This window comes from Arachis hypogaea, chromosome 14 (assembly GCF_003086295.3).
Source record: "Arachis hypogaea cultivar Tifrunner chromosome 14, arahy.Tifrunner.gnm2.J5K5, whole genome shotgun sequence".
Classification (NCBI taxonomy): domain Eukaryota; kingdom Viridiplantae; phylum Streptophyta; class Magnoliopsida; order Fabales; family Fabaceae; genus Arachis; species Arachis hypogaea.
The window spans coordinates 11,385,786-11,405,803 of NC_092049.1; the positions used below are offsets into that span (position 1 = coordinate 11,385,786).

Here is a 20,018-nt window from a genome sequence, read left to right on the forward strand (position 1 = left end):
AAAATATTTATATATAATTAAAGTTAGAATACGTACATTAATATTCTAAATCAATTAATGCTAGAGACGCGACATATATGATTATATTATTAGAAGAAAGATAATATTTTAAATTATTACTAATTACATTAAACATAAATTATATAATTTATATTATAATTATATATAATTATTTGTTCTTAAATTACGAAAAATTAAATTATTATATTATTAATTAATAATTTATTTTTTAATTTTAAAAGCATGATAATTAAATGCATAAAACTCGGATTAAAAAGTAAATATGTTAATCTTTTAAATAGAATTTTTAAATTAAATTTTGATAATAAAATAATATTTTTAGTTTTTTCTTTGTTAAAAATTTTGTGATTGATTTATTTTAGATACTTCTTTTAAGATTTTATTTTTTAATACGGTATATTGGGTATAATTTTATTTTAATATTTTTTATTTTCTTTTTTTCTAAGCATGGGTGTTTTAAAAGTGTACCATTATTTAAACAAATATTTTAAATAATATTAAATATTTTAGAATTTATCTTATACGAAATCATAAATGGAATAACTTGTCATAATAATTACAATTAAAGAAATATAGAATAAAATAATTATTAAATATAACGTATATTAATTGAATTGTTACAATTAATAAAAAAATCAGTGTACATAGATGCATAATTAGTATATAATTATGAGATAAATAATATCTTAATTTAATACCATTTACACTGATCATTAGATTTATTATTGTAATGAATACATGAAAAAAAGAAGAATCAAATATTGTTTGTATTAACACAAATTGTATGAGACTTTTTAATAACTATTAATACCTAATAATTAAACCTCTTAAAATAATAATAAATGGAACCTAATCAATTTATATGCACAATACTAAACATAATTGAAACCTAATCAATTAGAACCTAATAATTAGAATTATAATCTCTTAAAAAAATTAATTTGAATTTTGAGAGTAAAATAATATTTTAAATGATACTAAGCATAAATAAATATAATATATAAATTTATTATATAATAAATAAAAATAACATATATATTAATATGCGAACGGTAAGATTTATACATTATTAAAGTTATAATGCGTGCATAAATGTTTTAAATTAATTAATAAAAAAATTATATTATTACATTATTAGAAAAAAGATAATAATTTAATTTATTACTAATTATATGCATTAAACGTAATTTACATAAATTATACTACAATCATACATAATTTTTTAAAATTAGAGAATTAAATTATAATATAAGAATTGTCATGATTACTAGGTTATATTTTAACATTTGGTTTAATATATTGTTAAATAGAATATTATTTAAAATTTTAATATATATGTTTTATTTTGTTATTTTTTTAGGTATGAACTTATTAGAGATATCAAGGTAACGTTCGAACATATATAAAGTTTAGAAAAATAAAATTATAGTACTTCGATTATGGAATGTAAAATAATTTGAAATGTAAAAATAAAAAATTTCTTATTGAAATGATTCTAATTGCTGATAAAGAAGTAATTATATAATTTGTATATTAATAATAAATCAATTATATATTTTATACCATTCTTAATTAATTCTTTATTTTAATAGTATTTTATAAGAGTGTTTTATATAGTACATTTAAGAATCCAAATATATATCTATTTACTTTAAGAAGGATACTATTTTGTACTCAATTATATTAAAGACTCTCCAATAGTAAATTCTTTTTTGCTTTGAACCAAACTAAAAAATATTCCCAAAAAAAGAGATGGCTCATTCTTGATAGACAAGACTTATATAATTCATTTTTAAATGAGTTGGTTTAAATTTATTTTGATGAATTTTTTAGAAATAAATTTATGTGTTTTTACTTTATAAATATAATAGAATTTTTAACTAGAAAATAAAATTTAAAAATTTATAATAAATTTAACAGTGCGATATTTTTATTGTGCTAAAACTTGATGAGTTGTGACAAATTGAAATAGTTGTAAAAATATTTTTAAATTTTATATAAATTATTTTTAAATTTATCTTAATATATTATAGGGATGGACTTAAATTGAGATTCACCTTCTATGAGAATTTTGCAAATTGATTCATCAAATATATGTATAATTACATAAATAGAAGATATGTTAAATAAGTTAAATATGTTCATAATTTAAAAAAAATATATTTTAAATATAAATACAAAAAATAAATATTTTTCATGCATTGGATACATACACTAATTAATATTAATTACATAAAATTTTATAATATTATTAATGATATTAATAGGTTTGAATAATAATTAATTTTATTAATCATTAATCATTAATTATTAACAAATCGCATGAAATATGCCTTACAAAAAATCTCGTAATTATTGATAAATATTATAATTAAGATTTAATATTTTTCTTAAATGACAAGGAGGAGAGACATACGAAGACTAACACCAAAATGCGTTTTGTCAAATAAAATATAATAAGAATTTAATTTTAATGTATTGATAGTATATAAAATTTTAAACAATTATTTAATTAAATTTATGTGTTTAAATAACTTTTTATTTATAATCAATAAATTAAGAATTAATCTGTTGCTAATCAAAATTTTATTTAAAAGTTTGTTGTTAGCTAATAAATTATTGTATGTACAAAATAAAATTCAAATTCTCAATATTTATTTGTATAGATGAGTGAGTTAACCATTCGATTAATTAAAGTTATTTTGTAAATTATATTGATAATTCATGAAAATTAAATTCTATAGTATATATATATATATATATGGTATGATATGAGGAACGATTTAATTTAATTTATGGAAGATTTGCTATGAACGTGAAAAGAAGGTTTAGACACCAGCAAAAATGTATTTGGAAAAAATTTAGGGTCAGTAATTTTTGTGTTTTTTGGCTAGCACTTAATTATTAAAACAAAAGTGAATGATCTCCTACCATTAAATATAATTTCACACCATTAAAAATATTATTGATGGCCAATTAATAGTTACAAAATACTAAAATTAATGACCCTAGCATTCCTAATGTATTTGCATGATTTGCTCATTTAGAAGATTTCTTCATAACTAATAAGGTAAGACAAACCCTCACGGAGAAAAATATATTCCAATCTTAAAATTAAAAATAAAAACTAATTCTCTAAATAGAAATTCAACCAAATCAGATTAAGTTACTAACATTTCTAATGATTATTTATGACAGTTTAATTATCAAAAAAAAAAAAAAAAAAAAAACTATGAATGCATGATAATATGTTAAAGTATCATTATTAGTAAAGGATAACGGATTTTGTTTGCGAATAAAAGCGTGCCATTACCAACACCAAAATTTCAATCTCCGCACACAAACCCATCCATGGCAGAAAAACCAGCTTCTCCTTCATGTTTTTTCTTTGCAGCTTCTCTTGTTCTACTAACCCTTTCTTCTTGTTTGGCATCACCAACACCAACACCACCATCACCCTCCTGCCTCTCAGGCACACTCTCCAACATACTCTACCGCAACAACAACGCTTCTTTCCCCACAGTTCTGGAAAACTACATACGCAACGCTAGGTGGAACACAACTACAACACCAAAGCCATTGCTCATCATCACACCCCTTCAAGAATCCGACGTTCAAGCTGCAGTTCTCTGCGCCAAGAGGATTGGCCTCCAAATCAGGATCCGAAGCGGCGGCCATGACTACGAAGGCCTTTCGTATGTCTCCCGATCCCAACAACCCTACTTCGTTCTTGACATGTCCAATCTCCGGCAAATAACCGTCGACATTGGAAAACAAGTTGCCACGGTTCAAGCCGGAGCCACGCTCGGAGAACTTTACTATAATATATGGAAAAATAGCAAAATCCATGGCTTCCCTGCTGGATTGTGCACCACTCTTGGCGTTGGTGGCCACATAAGCGGAGGAGGCTACGGTGCCATGTTGAGAAAATACGGTTTATCCGTTGATAATGTAATCGACGCGAAAATCGTTGATGTTAAGGGTAGAATTCTTAATAGAAAGGCGATGGGGGAGGATCTTTTTTGGGCTATTAGAGGCGGCGGCGGAGCGAGTTTTGGTGTAGTTTTGTCGTATACAGTTAAGTTAGTTCCTGTAACTGAAAATGTAACCGTTTTTCGCGTGGAAAGGACGTTGGAACAGAATGCAACAGATCTTGCCGTTCAGTGGCAGCAAGTTGCTCCAACCATTGATGATAGGTTTTTCCTTCGGCTTCTCTTGCTCCCTTCCAACAAAACGGTTAAAGCCAGTATTGTAGCGTTTTTTCTCGGTGGTGCTGACGAGGCAGTTTCGATATTGAAGAAAAAGTTTCCTCTTCTTGGTCTCGAGAAACAGAATTGCATTGAAATGAGTTGGATTGAGTCGGCGATTTGGTTGAATAATCCCGATGATTACAAGATCGGTGTTAAGCCGGAGATTATTCTGAATCGGCGTCTCAATACAGCTGGTTTCCTCAAGAGAAAATCCGATTATGTTCAGGTTCCGATCTCCAAAGAAGCGTTGGAGGGGATAGCGAAGAAGATTATTGAGCTGGGGAAGGTTGCGCTTGCGTTCAATCCTTACGGCGGGAAGATGGCTGAGATTCCGGCGGACGCCACCGCTTTCCCTCACCGTGCCGGGAACTTGTTCAAGATTCAGTATTCTGTGAATTGGAATGATTCATCTCCTGCCGCGGCTGAGAATTTTGTTAATGAGACTAGGAGCTTGTATAGTTACATGACTCCATTTGTGTCCAAGAATCCAAGAAGTGCGTTCTTGAATTATAGAGACCTTGACATTGGAATCAATACATTTGGAAAGAATTCTTATGAAGAAGGGAAGGTCTATGGGGCCAAGTACTTCAATGGAAACTTTGAGAGGCTGGTGAAGATTAAGACTGCGGTTGATCCTGATAACTTTTTCAGGAATGAGCAGAGTATTCCGATTCTTCCAAACAACCACTAGTAGTTAATTTGCTAGCTAGGGATGGAAATTTAGAGCATAGCATAGTAGCTAATGATGCTCTTAATTCTGTGTTAGATATTAATAATTATTCCATGTGGATAATGCTTCATCTATTGGTATTTAACTATTTATGACTATTGCATGATGTACTTATTTTGATGTTTGAATAATTCAAATGTGGTTAGTAAATGAGATACAAGACTTCATTTTTTATTCGTTCTTATTTTTTCAATTACATTTATACATAAGTTATATTAATTAATAAATTTCAACATTGTTTCATCGGTTCCAAGGATTTAATTACTTCTTCTCCATGCTCCTCCTAACAATAACGTTCAGCTGTATTAATTATGGCACTTAATCACAGTAGTGAGCAGGTTTAAAAAAAAAAATTATTTCGAGGACTTTGACTTATGATGCATGTGCATTCTGAAATATATACACAATATGACTTGGAATACACCAACACACAAATACAGATACCAATTTTTATATATATAAAATACAGGACGGAGGACATATATATATATATAAAATAAAGTATTTTTTAAATAAATCGTAATAATATTTTAATATTTTATTGATATTAAAATATAAATTAATTTTTAATATTTTATTTTAATTATATAAAATATTTAAGAATAAATTTAGACATGCTAATGCGTGATAGTATTTAAGTATGTTCAAGTGTGTTTAAAGAAGCAATTTTTATTTTTTTCATTAAGATATGGTTGGATACAACAAATACGCGTATCGGACGAATATCGATAAATGTCGTATCTAAAATATGTCTCGTACAAATACGACAACCCAATGAAGTGTCTTTATAAATTTAGAATTATATTACAAAAAATAATTTAAACAATATATATTCATATATAAATACATGATAATTGGTTTAGTGATTAATTTTTTATATACACTTAATATTTTTAATTTTTTAAATTTAAAATATCATTTTTCAATGCCAAGTCAAGACAAATATATACTTACCTCTCTAATTAAGGTAATTGCAAAACTAATTAAAAAATCTTGACCACCATAAAGACACAAACTATCTTCAACCTTAACTATACAAGACAAAGCAAAGTCACGATTATAATAAAGTTGACAGAACAATAAAAAAACCTAGAGCACACAGATAGGTTTTATAGAAGCAAGAATCTTTTTTTTTTTCAGAAAAACTGAAATCAATTTACTTTTTTTTTTTTTTTTTTTGGGAAGAATTAAGTAAGTTTGGCATCGATCAGCGCAGCATATCAAGAACATGTGGCATTCTTTTAGGTCACTACTAAATAATAAAAAAGTAAACTATGAATAAAATTAAATCCACAAATAAATTTAAAGTTAAAAAAATAAAGACAAAATTCTACTTCTCTCTCCTACAAGATGTTAAAATGATACTCTCCTCTCCTCTATTTTATAAATATATATTTCTTTTCCTTCAAACTTTTAAAAAATCTCCTCTTTAATCCATTTTAAATTTTGTGTTAACTAATATTAACTTTATCTATATTTTTTAAAAAAAAAATATTTTTTGAAAAAATATCCATTAACAAAAATTTTATTTTTAACATTAAATTTTGCTTACCAAAATATCTTTTAATAAATTATTTTTTATTGATTAAATTGTATTTTTATTAAAATACTTTTAAAAATTAATAATTAAATTATTTTTTTAAGATACCTACCCTTCAATAATTTTTTAATTATTAAATTGTGATTTTACCAAAATTTTTGTTAACAATTATTTTTATATTTCACTATTAATTTTTTAATATCAATATATATTATTTTAACATTAAATAAAAAAATTTTACCACTGTTAATATATATGACAATTAATATATATTGATATTGAAAAATAATCTTACTAAAATTTTTTATTTAATGTTAAAATAATATATATAGATATCGAAAAATTAATAGTAAAATATAAAAAAATCGTTAACAAAAATTTTGGTAAAATTATAATTTAATAATTAAAAAATTATTGAAGGGTATTTTAGAAAAAATAATATAATTATTAAATTTTTAAAAAAATACAATTTAATCAATAAAAGAATAATTTATTAGAGGATATTTTAGTAAGCAAAATTTAATGATAAAAAATAAAATTTTTGCTAATGGATATTTTTTTTTAAAATAATTTATTTTTTCTTAAAAAATGGATAAAGTTAACATTAGTTAACACAAAAAGTTTAAAAGGAATTAAAGAGTAGATTTTTTAAAAGTTAGAAGGGAGGGGAATGTACATTTATAAAATAGAGGGCGAGGAAAGTGTCATTTTAGTATCTCATAGGGGAGGAGAGTGAAATTTTCTCAAAAATAAATTATCTAAATTAATAGGCAAAAAATTAATAATTCTAACTAATATTAATTTAAATGATATTGAATTTTTTAGATCAATATAAAATAATTTTATTCAAAAAATTAAAAAATAAATAAGAATTATTAGACTAAAAATATAACAATTATCAATAAAAATTGATAAATTAAAGGACAATTTACATAAATAAATTGTTTGCCCCTCAAATTTACGCAATTACATTGTTACAAATATGAAGACGCAAATATATTGTTTCATATATTTATAGAAACTGCTACTGCCAGTAGCGGTTTACCAAAACACATAATCCGCTATAACCAGCAGCGGATTACATGTGAATGGGGAAACACAGAAACCGATAGAGGCTGTCGCGGTTTCTATTTATTGATGCTTGGCCATAAACCGCGAGAGGCAGCAGCGATTTACGTTGAGTATGAAAACAAATAGTAAAACTAATATTTATCTAAAAAATAATTACAAAACAAATAATTAATGGTATATACTATTTAAATAATATCATAAATAAAAAAATTTAATTTATCATTTCACAGTATAATTTAAAAAATATAAATATGCATGTAATAAATTTTTTATTTGTATTTATTATTAAAAGTGAGATCAAATTACAAATAAAAAAATACAATACTCAAAATATTAAATTATATAAATTAAGACTAATTTTTTTTATTCTCATCTCTTTTAAAATTTATAAACCAAGACCAAATAATATGTATTTTTTGTAATTGTAGAAGCCTTTTGTTAAAATTATATTTTATTTAAATATTTAAAAAATTAAAATAAAATTAAGTTTAAATTTTAAATTTTAAATTTTAAAATATAAATTTTTATATATTTATTAAATCTATGTTGATAGAGAGGTATAATTATTCTGATAGATATTGGTAATTTTATTATTTTTAATTTATAAAAATAATTCATAAGAATATAAAATTTTATCAATTAATATGTATTTAAAAAATCATCTTTAAACTTTAGCCATATAACTTAAAAGGTCATTGCATTTATATTTTCTAAGATTTTAAAAAATAAAAACTATTTGTATTTTATAGTTGATTGATTGGATAAATAATAGTGATAGCATCATAATTTTAAAGGTAAAAAACTAAAATAAGCCAAGGTGAGTATTTATTTACACAAATTCGCCAAAACCAAATTCATATATCAACCAAAACATGTATATATGTAGTTCGAATAGGTAAGCTCGAACTGTATTTACATATAATTCGAATCATGTTGATTCGAATTATACACAATTGCACACATACACTAATTCGAATCAACCTGATTCGAATTACACCCATGCACACGTTCTCAAGTAATTCGAATTGGACTGATTCGAATTATTCATGGTATAATTTGAATTATACTGTTAAAAAATTAATAATTTATTAAAAAATTACTAAAAAATTAAAATATATATATATTTAATTTCATACATTAAAAAAAAGCTAACAAAATATTTAATTACGAGACTTCTTTAAAATATTAATGAGCTATCAATTCAAATTCTATATAATACTCTTTTGTCCATTTTTAATAATTCAGGAATATTTTTTTAAAAATTTTTTTAATAAATTTATTTAAATTATACTATAAAAAATATTTTATTCTATGCAAAATAATTTTTAAAAAAATGGCTTAAAAAATGTTAGGAGTACTATAAAAATTTGTAATGTTCTAATGACTTAGGTAAATACATGCATGTACTCAAATTTTAAATAAAATACTCTACATAGTCAATAACAATTTAGAAATTAAAGAAAATATTTTATTCCATACAAAACAATTAAAAAATATATTTTATTCTATACAGAATAATTTTAAAAAAATGGCTTAAAAATTATTATTGACTATGTAGAGTATTTCTTTAATGTACTATAAAAATTTGTAATGTCCTAATGACGTAGGACATTAAAGAAATACTCTACATAGTCAATAATAATTTAGAAATTAAAGAAAATATATTTTTATCATGTATTTACAAACTTTTATAATACTCATAACATCTTTTAAGCCATTTTTTTAAAATTATTCTGTATAGAATAAAATATATTTTTTAATTATTTTATATGGAATAAAATATTTTCTTTAATTTCTAAATTGTTATTGACTATGTAGAGTATTTTATTTAAAATTTGAGTACATGCATGTATTTACCTAAGTCATTAGAACATTACAAATTTTTATAGTACTCCTACCATTTTTTAAGCCATTTTTTTAAAAATTGTTTTTCATAGAATAAAATATTTTTTGTAGTATAATTTAAATAAATTTATTAAAAAAAATTTTTAAAAAATATTCCTGAGCTATTAAAAATGGACAAAAGAGTATTGTATGAAATTCGAATTGATAGCTCATTAATATTTTAAAAAAGTCTCGTAATTAAATATTTTGTTAGCTTTTTTTTTAATGTATGAAATTAAATATATATTTTTTTAATTTTTTAGTAATTTTTTTAATAAATTTTTTTTAATAAATTATTAATTTTTTAACAGTATAATTCAAATTATACCATGAATAATTCGAATCAGTCCAATTCGAATTACTTGGGAACGTGTGCATGGGTGTAATTCGAATCAGGTTGATTCGAATTAGTGTGTGTGCAATTGTGTATAATTTGAATCAACATGATTCGAATTATATGTAAATACAGTTCGAACTTACCTGATTCGAACTACATATATACGTGTTTTGGTTGATATATGAATCAGATTTGGCTTTTGGCGGATTTGTGTAAATAAATACTCACCTTGGCTTATTTTAGTTTTTTGTCCTAATTTTGATGAATAAAATAGAAAATATAAATATGTATGTAATAATTTTTTATTTGTATTTATTATTAAGATGAGACTAAATAGCAAATCAAAGAGTGAGTACTCACAAAGTACTAAAATATATAAATTAAGACTAATTTTTTTTATCTTCATCCCATCTAAAACTCATGAATAATAAAATAATTTATTTTTAGTAAAAAATTTACTAAAGTATACCTTTTTCTTTAAAAATTACTTCATTTTTTATCCATATAAATCATATGATTGCAAAAAATATATACTCAACGTAAACCGCTGCTGCCTCCAGCGGTTTAGGCACGTGTCCCAATACACATAAACCGCTATTTACAGTAACGGTTTATGGCCAAGCATCAACAAACAGAAACCGCGACCGCCTTTAGCGGTTTCTGTGTTCCCCCATTCGCACGTAATCCGCTGCTGGTTATAGCGGATTATGTGTTTCGGTAAACCGCGTAGCGGTTTTTATAGATATATGAAACAATGTATTTGCTTCTTCATATTTGAAACAATGCAATTGAGTAAATTTGAGATAAAAATAATTTATTTATATAAATTGTCCTAAATTAAAATATGGATCTTCAAAAATAAAAAAATTATTAAAAGAATTATAAATAAAAATTTAACTTGTAAAAATATTATTAAATTTGTAAAAAATAAAAAATATCAAAGTAATAATGAAATGAAGGTAAAAAAAATAATATTATAAAATTTATAAAAAATAATAAAAAGATAAAACAATCCTCTAATAAAATTTGTGTTAAAAATGTAAATTTTAAACAAACTAAAAAATTGATATCAAAACTCAAGGAATGATTTTAATTAATATAGCAATACTTTTAGTCTATATCATGTATCAAAAATTTAATATATGATAATATATTTAATAGACGAAATCAAATATTTTTATTTAAAAATATTTTAAATATTTTTATCTGAGTGTCTGTTTTTTTTTTTTTTTTAACTCAATATAACTTAACTGGGCACTTAGCTATCACTAAATAAAGGAACTCACAAGAAGTTAGTACGAAAGACTCGAACCTGCATTTTTGGAGAATATGTTTCAAGCTTTTAACACGGTAACTTTGGATTTGAAATCCTCAAAGATCCATCTAGCTACTTCACATACATTTTTGTGGAACGAAAATATAATTGCAAAATAAAATGTTATATGCATACATATATATTCTAAAAGCAAAAGTTGTGTTTCATAGATCTATTTATTTTATATAATTCTCAATTCAAACAAGTATGAATGCCTCCTATATACATATACTGTAGGTATGAAGAGAGAATTTTGTCTTCGGAAGTAAATTACATGAACATATAGAAAAGTTCAAGAGTAGCATCACCATCTTCTCCCAAGCTATAGTAGCCATTTAAGCATAAGTCCTATAATTATATTAGACTTCCATTCCAGAATATATTTATCCAAGTCTTATATATACTTAACTTACCAAAACACAGCAATATGATTGATTATCATCTCAATAGAGAGACTTACAATTCTTATCAACGTAACTAAGTACACTAGCTATCTAGCTATCTAATGTCCCTTTTCTTCCGTTGAATATCGATCTACCTTTGCTTTTACTTTTAACAAGACTAGTATATTCTTTTATTAAAATAAACGAACGAATGGACAACTGAACAAATCGCTAATTGCTGACATAATAATTAATAAATAACAACAAATCATATATTATACTTATATATATACAGCGTACGTGTGGTAAATGTATATATATGGAATAGAATCATACACTATAATAATTTAATAATTTATATACAATATAAAGGGATGATGGCCGTCATTATTACTCAGACCTAAGATAGATATGTATCTGGAAATAAACTAAATTAAACAAACAAACAAGCTAAGGCAGAGTTCAATTCATCAAACCCGTGTATGAAAAGCAGAAGAAGAAATTAAATAACGTTAAAATCCACCAGAGATTAATATATATATATATATATATATATATATATATATATTTATTGAAAACACATATGTTTCATCGTGAGAAGCAACATAAATTGCGACAAAACAAGAAGTACGACATCAAAAACAAAATAAAGGTTGCTTACACAGTAACATTTTTGTTGATATATATGTGATATGGAATAACATTGCCAAAGGATGAGTAGTTGCCCTTGTAGGTCAAGGCTTAAAACTAGGTTGCTAATAACATATATGATGCACTTTCTTCTCTCTTGAAGCCATAGCTGTTATTCTTGTTGTTGTTGTTGTTGAAAACACCGTTATCCTCCCAGCAGGAGGATCTAAAATTGAGATTCATTATTTTGGAAGAAAAAAACAAGGAAGGTGCATCATCAGTTGGTGACAAGAGCAAAATAGAATGATGATAGTGCTCTAGTGAGGGGAACATGTTGGGTAGTGTGATAATAAGTAGTGGAGCGAATTAAAGCATCTTCCATGGGATATACGGATATACCCTTTACGCACACTTAAGTGTTATTTTGCCTTTGATGATGCCATTCACTTTTTTGATAAAATAATCATCAAGCTGCTGACATTTGCAATTTTTCTGTTTTTGGGCTATCAAGTGATCATGGGCCTAGCTATCTCCAATCATGTTTCTCTCCATTTTGCAAGCTAGGAGTTTTAAATGCAGCCGAGACTTGGAGCTAGTAGCAGAATCTGCTGCCTCACAAGAAGCTGCATCCGAGTTCAAGTCCTATGAAAAGAAAATAAACCCTTAAATAAATTCATGTAGTGTGTAAGTGTGTTGTGTAAATGTGTAATACATGAATAATACCTAGGATTAGAGACTGTCTAATTCATCTGATAAAAAAAATTTAATTAACTAACTTCGAAATAGTCAACCATTTGACCTAACACAAATAGTATTTGCATGGTTTTGTGGTCAGTGTCATTCCTGTAAAATTAACTTTTATATGGAAAGAACATTGTTGTAATGCACTAGTATTGGGTGAGATTTAAGTATTTGTGGTGGGGTAGTAGTTTTTCGCAATTTGCAAAAAGCATAAAAGACCAATAATTTTTTTTTCGCAACCTACGAAATAGGTTAAAAAAGAATTATACTTTTTGCAACATGCCAAAAGCACCTTACATTAATGGTTGCATTTTGTAACTTGTGAATTGTGTTAAGTGTTAGTTTTAATATGATTTTGTTTGGCAAATTTTAAAAAAGAATAGGCCCAAATATATGTATTTTTACTTATTGCTTGGCCCATTTTAATAGAAAATACCAATTTTAAAGTTATATTAAAATCTTTTATCCTAATTCTTATACAAAAAGAAAGGTAAATTCAAATAGAACTAAAAATTAATAGTCGATACTCCAATAAAATAGATCTTTTTATTTTTTTTTTCAATTCTTTAAGTAAAATAAAAAAATATGATAGAAAATATTAAATAATAAAAAATTATATTTTATCAAATAATTAAAAAAAAAACAGAAAAAATCCAGCCTTCACATGTCACAAAGTAGAAGAAAAAAAGGTTTTTATGAGATGCTGAGCTGATGAGGGTTTATTTGGTGTACCAATATATAAAAGGTGAATTTTATGATGTTTTTGTTGTGGTGTTTAAATTTTTTAATTTATTTTTAAAAAATAAAATATTAAAAATAAAAATAAAATATAAAAAATTTATTAAATAATATTTATTTGTCCTTTTTAATAAGTTAGACACAATATTAAAGATACCATAGCATTTAACTATATAAAATGTGTTTTTCACAATCAGTCATCGCCTAACCAGAAGTTTGGTGTACAGGTACAGGAATTTCATATTAATATGTTTCGGGACCCGCCACAACATAACCCACCTTGTTATTGTGTTTTTTGGTACCATGACGTAGTCAATTTGGTCAAGCCATTCAATTCGAATTAGTCCAAATCTCAGGCAACATAAAATAAGAGGAGTTTGATTTCAAACCGCTTTAATCGATTGAAGTGGTAAACTATATATTTTAAAATATATAAGCTTAGTTGACTTATCAACGCGGAAACTTAAGCAAGCTAGGTCATGGTGCCAAAGGTTATATAATTCGGAGCTTACACATGTATCCGGCTAGTTTCTATTAAGATAGATAATATAGATGCACACATATTACCACAAGCCATGATTCTTCAATCTGCATTTCACTACTATTCTCATATCATCATTTTGATGATAATATCCATATATCCATTGTTATTGGCATGTGCAAAAGACCCAACCATAGCAAAACCTGGTTGTGTTTCCACATGTGGGAACGTTGACATCGCTTACCCTTTTGGGATGAACGACTCCAATTGCTATGCTCACAAATTTTTCGAGATAGAGTGCAAAAATCACAAGCCTTACCTTGCATCATTCAATCTTGAGGTCACACAAATTTATGTAAACGTAAGCATACCCATATCTTTATTTTTGATAAATTCAATTACTTTTTTATGAATTTAATTTTGATACATTTACAATTATTCGAACATATTTATACGAATTAATTATTTGTGAAAATTTATATAAAATTATTTTTATTAATAATTAAAACCGTTAAATGATTTGATAAGTATAACTAAATTATTATTTTTATGATTTTTGTATGTGTGACATAGATTAGTACGGTGGAGATCAAGAACCCAATCTACTATAGCTGCCAAAGCAAAAACGCTTTCATAAACCTAAAAGGAAGCCCTTACGTGTATTCCCAAGAATATGACAAATTCATGGCCATTGGTTGCAACAAACTAGGGTTCTTGCGTTCCAACGGTTCAACGGTTGGCGGTTGCGTGTCCATCTGCGACGACGACGAAGCGGTTGGAAATGTTGAATTCGAGAACGACGGTTGCCATGGGAGATACTGCTGTGAGACTTCACTGCCTATGCATGTTTGGGAGTACAACGCAACAATAAGGGATATTGGAGATGGAAGTGAGAGCAACATGTGTAGCTATGCCATGATTGTGAGTGATGCTTGGCTTCAGAGTTATGGTTTGGGGATTCAGAAACTTAGTAACGTAGTAAACATGGTTGATGTTCCTGCTGTTCTTGAGTGGGAGGTTGGGTATGATATGGGGATCAATAATTCAACACTCTCTTCTTCTTCTCATGCTCGTTGTGACGCTTCGAGTCTTGCGTCTCCAACCAACACTACCTCTGGTTTTAGGTGTCGCTGCTTGGATGGTTACGATGGCAATCCCTACATTCAAGGGGGTTGCAACGGTACGATGATGCTATGGACAAATTAAATATTCTAACTCTTATTTCTAAAATGAATAATTATATTTACATCTTTGCTATATTTCAGCTGTGGCATCCGGTAAAGAAAATGGATCCAAATGGGCTATAGTAGGTACGTGTATCTACCTTATATACTTCTATATGTTGGCCAATTCTATAGTACCTATGACTTGGTATCTAAATTTTGTCTAATTTTTTTTTGTAGTAAATTTTAAATTTTTAAAAATTATTTATTTTTATATCTTTTAAATTAAATACTAATTTTTAACTCTTTTTAGTAAATAGGCACCACATTTTAGACACCATAACATTCACCCTATATGTTTATATATGAATGTTTTTCATTCATATATAGTGCTCATAAATTAATGATGAATGGCATTGAGGAATTAAAAACTGCCATTACATGGATATAGTCATACATTCAATAATAAATGGATTAAAAACAATGAATTTCTTTGGGCTATTATTGACGAATTTTGTCCCACAAAATAAATCTTTTATGTTTGAGAATTATTTTCTATAGGAATATGAAAAAAATTGGCGACCAAAAAATTTGATGCCACTTTTAGGGACGAATTTTGTTTCCGTCATTACCCACCAATGTCTATAGCTAAACTTAAAAAATACCTAGATCCTCTAAATTTTAAATTTTACTTTAGAGGATAAAGTGTGATCTCTCACCCTTAAATAGTTTCTCTTTCATATTTTTTCTTGGTCCCACCTATGAAATCAATGGTGAGAGATCACATTTTACTCTATAAAGTAAAAATTCAAAATTTAGAGGATCCAAATTCAATAGAGAGAGTATAAATGGATCAAAAAAGAAAATTTTCTCATTATTTGACAGATTTTATTCATTGCAAAATAAATCTTTCACGTTATTTGTCGTTAGTCAAAAACAAGTTATTATTTATTTTTTCATTATATAGCTAAAAAATCAATGACTTCAGCATCTCATTAACGATGAATATTGTTATTAGTGACTGATTTTAAAATTTGATGTCACTTGTAATAAATTTTATCAATCATTATTTCAATCATTAACAGCAATTTCTGTCGGTAAACTAAATAAAATTTGTTGGTAATTTGAAAGATTCTAGTAGTTAGTGTATCTCCATTGTGAAATTGGACATACAAATTGACAGATTAAATATGGTTCAAAAATTAATTTGGTATTTCATTGAGATGTATGCAGGAGTTTCATCAAGTCTTGGGTCAGTCATTTTACTCCTTGGTGGATGGTTGTTGTACAAACTTATAAGGAAGAGAATAATAAAGAAACGCAAGGAAAAGTTCTTCAAGAAAAATGGCGGTTTGTTGTTAAAACAAAAGTTGTCTTCAGGCGAAGAAAATGTTGACAAAGTTGTTCTCTTCACCTTAAAAGAATTAGAAAATGCCACTGACAACTTCAATCTAAACAGAGTTCTTGGAAAAGGAGGTCAAGGTACCGTTTACAAGGGAATGCTAGTAGATGGCAAAATCGTTGCAGTTAAAAAGTTCAAAGTCCAAGGAAACACTGCAGAATTCATCAATGAATTCGTTGTTCTTAATCAAATTAACCATAGAAATGTGGTTAAGTTATTAGGGTGTTGTTTGGAGGATGAAGTTCCTTTGCTCGTTTATGAGTTTATTCCCAATGGTAACCTTTATGAACATCTTCATGAACAAAATGAGGATTTACCAATGACATGGGACATGAGATTGAGAATTGCGAGTGAGATTGCAGGAGCACTTTTTTACTTACACTCCATTGCTTCTCAACCCATTTATCACAGAGATATCAAATCAACAAACATACTATTGGATGAAAAGTACAGGGCAAAAGTGGCAGATTTTGGAACCTCTAGAATAGTTTCTGCTGAAGTTACTCATCTCACTACGGTAGTTCAAGGAACTTTTGGTTATTTAGATCCCGAATACTTTCAAACTAGTCAGTTTACTGATAAGAGCGATGTTTATAGTTTTGGAGTAGTGCTTGTCGAACTTTTAACCGGACAGAAGGCAATATCGTCGATAAGATCGGACGAAGTGAGGGGTCTAGCTTCGTTTTTTGTTGTGTGTATGGAAGAGAATCGGGTATTTGACATTGTTGACAAAAGAGTGTTGAAGGAGGGAGAGAAAGAACATATAATTGCAGTGGCTAATCTTGCATATAGGTGTTTAGAGTTGAACGGGAGAAAAAGGCCTACTATGAAAGAAGTTACCTTGGAATTAGAAGAGATTAGAAGATTGGATTATTGGAAGGGTGGTTCGGCACAAGAAAAGTTTGAAGAAATTGAGCTTGATAGAAATGAAGACAATCAACTATGGGATGGATATTCTAATGTGTCAGAAACATTGCACACTACTACAAGTAGCAGCAGGGAACTCTCCGAGATTATGCCTATTCTTACAATCAAATAATTGGAGTTGTTCTTATAGTGTACATATATTATGTTGTCTTGAATTTAGTATTCGTCTTACTAGAGTTATACACATTTATGTTTTAGAAACTTTACATGTACGAATTGAAGATTCCTCAACGTGTGTTTTTTCTTTTTAAGATTTTTCGTTTTTGTTTCTAATTTTTTTTTTCCATTTTGAAGGAATTTAGATTAGTCGGATGATGCATCCTAGCTAAAAATTCATGGTGAGGAGCAAAACATATATAACTGGACTCATAACGCTTTATAAAATACTTATTATATAAACGTTCTATTAATGAAAAGATTCATAGAACTTTAAAATCTAATTTTAGTCATTTAGGTGCAAAATCTTTGTAGGAAAATTCAATAATTTCTCACATGTTATTAAAGTTTCATTTAAGGTGTTTATTCCGGTACGTTAAAAAATAAATACATATTAATATAATGAATATATGGCTTAATGTGAAATGGAATATAGATTATATAATTTATATCACTGTTAGAGATAAGAGAGTAATCTGAAGACTGTATTATATTGAGTGAATCCAAAGGTACAATAATACATAGGGGTATATATAGGTGCTACAAGAATCAAAGCAATAAAAACATACAATCCTATAATTAATATACAGATATTTTATATAAATTAAATATAAACGATATTAATTAATCTAAATTGATTCTAATTTATTCTTTAACATCCTCCCTTAAACTCAAGTGGGAGCTAAGGATACCATCTTGAGTTTGGATACTAGAGTCCGGAAACGAGTAGGATGATGAACCTTCGTGAAGATATCAGCAGTTTGATCCAGAGTTCCAACAGCGACGAGGCGAACAACATCAATAAGGAGACGTTGCTGGACAAAGTGACAATCAATCTCAATGTGTTTGGTGCGTTCATAAAATACATCATTATGCGCAATCTGAATAGCACTGCAATTGTCACAAAAGACATCGGTTGGAGATGACTGAGGAGCACCCAAATCTGCAAGAAGCCAACAAATCGAGACAACCTCAGCAGTGGTGTCAGCAAGAGCACGGTATTCAGCTTCTGTTTTTGATCAAGCAGTGAACGTTTGCTTCTTAGCTCGCCAAGAAATGAGAGTGTTGCCAAGAAACAAACAATAACCAGTAGTAGAACGACAATCAGTGGGATCACCAGCCCAATCAGCATCTGAGTACGGCTGAAGGAACAAAGATAAATAGGCAGAAAAATAAAGTCCATGAAATAGGGTGCCTTTGATGTAGCGAAGAATGCGAAGAACTGCCGCATAGCGAGTAGTACGAGGAGCTGACGAGAACTGGCTAAGTACATGAACGGGATAGGCGATGTCTGGTCGGATGACAGTCAAGTAGACGATACCTCCAATTAACTGTCGATAAAGAGTACGATTATTCAAAACAGTACCATCCATAGGGGTATATTGAACATTAGGCTCAAGGGGAGTAGACTTAGTGTGACTATTTGTTATCCCGGCGCTAGCAAGAAGATATGAAGCATACTTAGCTTGAGAGAGATAGATGCCATCAGCCAATCATCTGTGGATATGACCTCGAGACCAAGAAAATAACTGAGAGAATCAAGATCTTTCATCTCAAAAGTATGGTGAAGGAAGGCTTTAAGATCAGAGATACCATCAACATCATCTTTAGTAATGATCATGTCATCAACATACAAAAGCAGAAGAACAACTCTACGTTCACTTTTACGAATAAAGAGAGCATTCTCATGAGGGCTGCAAATGAAACCGAGATTGCATATAGTGGTGCTGAACTTGTCAAACCATTCACGAGGAGCTTGTTTAAGACCATAAAGTGCCTTGTGAAGGAGACAGACTTTGCTAGAAGGACAAGGATAACCCGGAGGTGGTTTCGTATAGACTTTCTTTTTCAAATCGCCATTAAGAAATGCATTCTTCACGATCTATCTAACTGAGAGACCATTTTTCAACTCAACTCAGTTATCTAGCAACAAATTCTACTTCTAGCAACAATCACATTTATGATATGTTTAGCATCAAATTCAACTTATAGCTGACAACAAATTCTACTTCTAGAGTTCTAGCAACAAATTCAGCTATGATAACTATGATGATAACTTTCAGGAAACAATAAAAACTTAAACTATGACATCTTTCAGACAGCAAAAAAAAAACTCCAATTCTCCAAATATGATTTACAGCAAATCAACATTAGCTAAATCATAATTTCAGTAACAAACTCAACTTTCAACAACAAATTTAACATGTACTAATAATTTACAGCAATGAAATTGAAAGAGGACTAACAGG

General features: G+C 27.5%; 2 protein-coding genes across 3 annotated transcripts; both read left to right on the top strand.

Annotated features, from left to right (window-relative positions):
* Positions 1-3,369: 3,369 nt before the first annotated feature.
* LOC112741493 (berberine bridge enzyme-like 21) lies at positions 3,370-5,045 on the top strand. The gene has a single exon (XM_025790506.3). It carries the CDS (start codon positions 3,373-3,375, stop codon positions 4,960-4,962), a length of 1,590 nt encoding a protein of 529 aa, XP_025646291.1. The 5' UTR covers positions 3,370-3,372; the 3' UTR covers positions 4,963-5,045.
* Positions 5,046-14,171: 9,126 nt separating this feature from the next.
* Positions 14,172-17,864, top strand: LOC112741495 (wall-associated receptor kinase-like 10). 2 transcript variants are annotated; one of them, XM_025790507.2, is made up of 4 exons: positions 14,172-14,482; positions 14,695-15,301; positions 15,387-15,431; positions 16,518-17,864. In XM_025790507.2, exons 1-4 carry the CDS (start codon positions 14,216-14,218, stop codon positions 17,723-17,725), a joined length of 2,127 nt encoding a protein of 708 aa, XP_025646292.1. In that variant the 5' UTR covers positions 14,172-14,215; the 3' UTR covers positions 17,726-17,864. The 2 variants fall into 2 exon arrangements, with proteins under 2 accessions (XP_025646292.1, XP_072069860.1); XM_072213759.1 differs by having other exon boundaries at positions 14,177-14,482; positions 14,700-15,301.
* Positions 17,865-20,018: the final 2,154 nt, after the last annotated feature.

What these genes read in the sequence shown, in the direction of transcription:
- LOC112741493 (XM_025790506.3), top strand. Translation starts at nt 3,373, where the DNA reads ATGGCAGAAAAACCAGCTTCTCCTTCATGTTTTTTCTTTGCAGCTTCT.
- LOC112741495 (XM_025790507.2), top strand. Translation starts at nt 14,216, where the DNA reads ATGATTCTTCAATCTGCATTTCACTACTATTCTCATATCATCATTTTG. An exon ending in CATTCAAGGGGGTTGCAACG is followed by an intron (nt 15,302 to 15,386) that starts GTACGATGATGC and finishes GCTATATTTCAG; the next exon opens with CTGTGGCATCCGGTAAAGAA. An exon ending in ATCCAAATGGGCTATAGTAG is followed by an intron (nt 15,432 to 16,517) that starts GTACGTGTATCT and finishes AGATGTATGCAG; the next exon opens with GAGTTTCATCAAGTCTTGGG.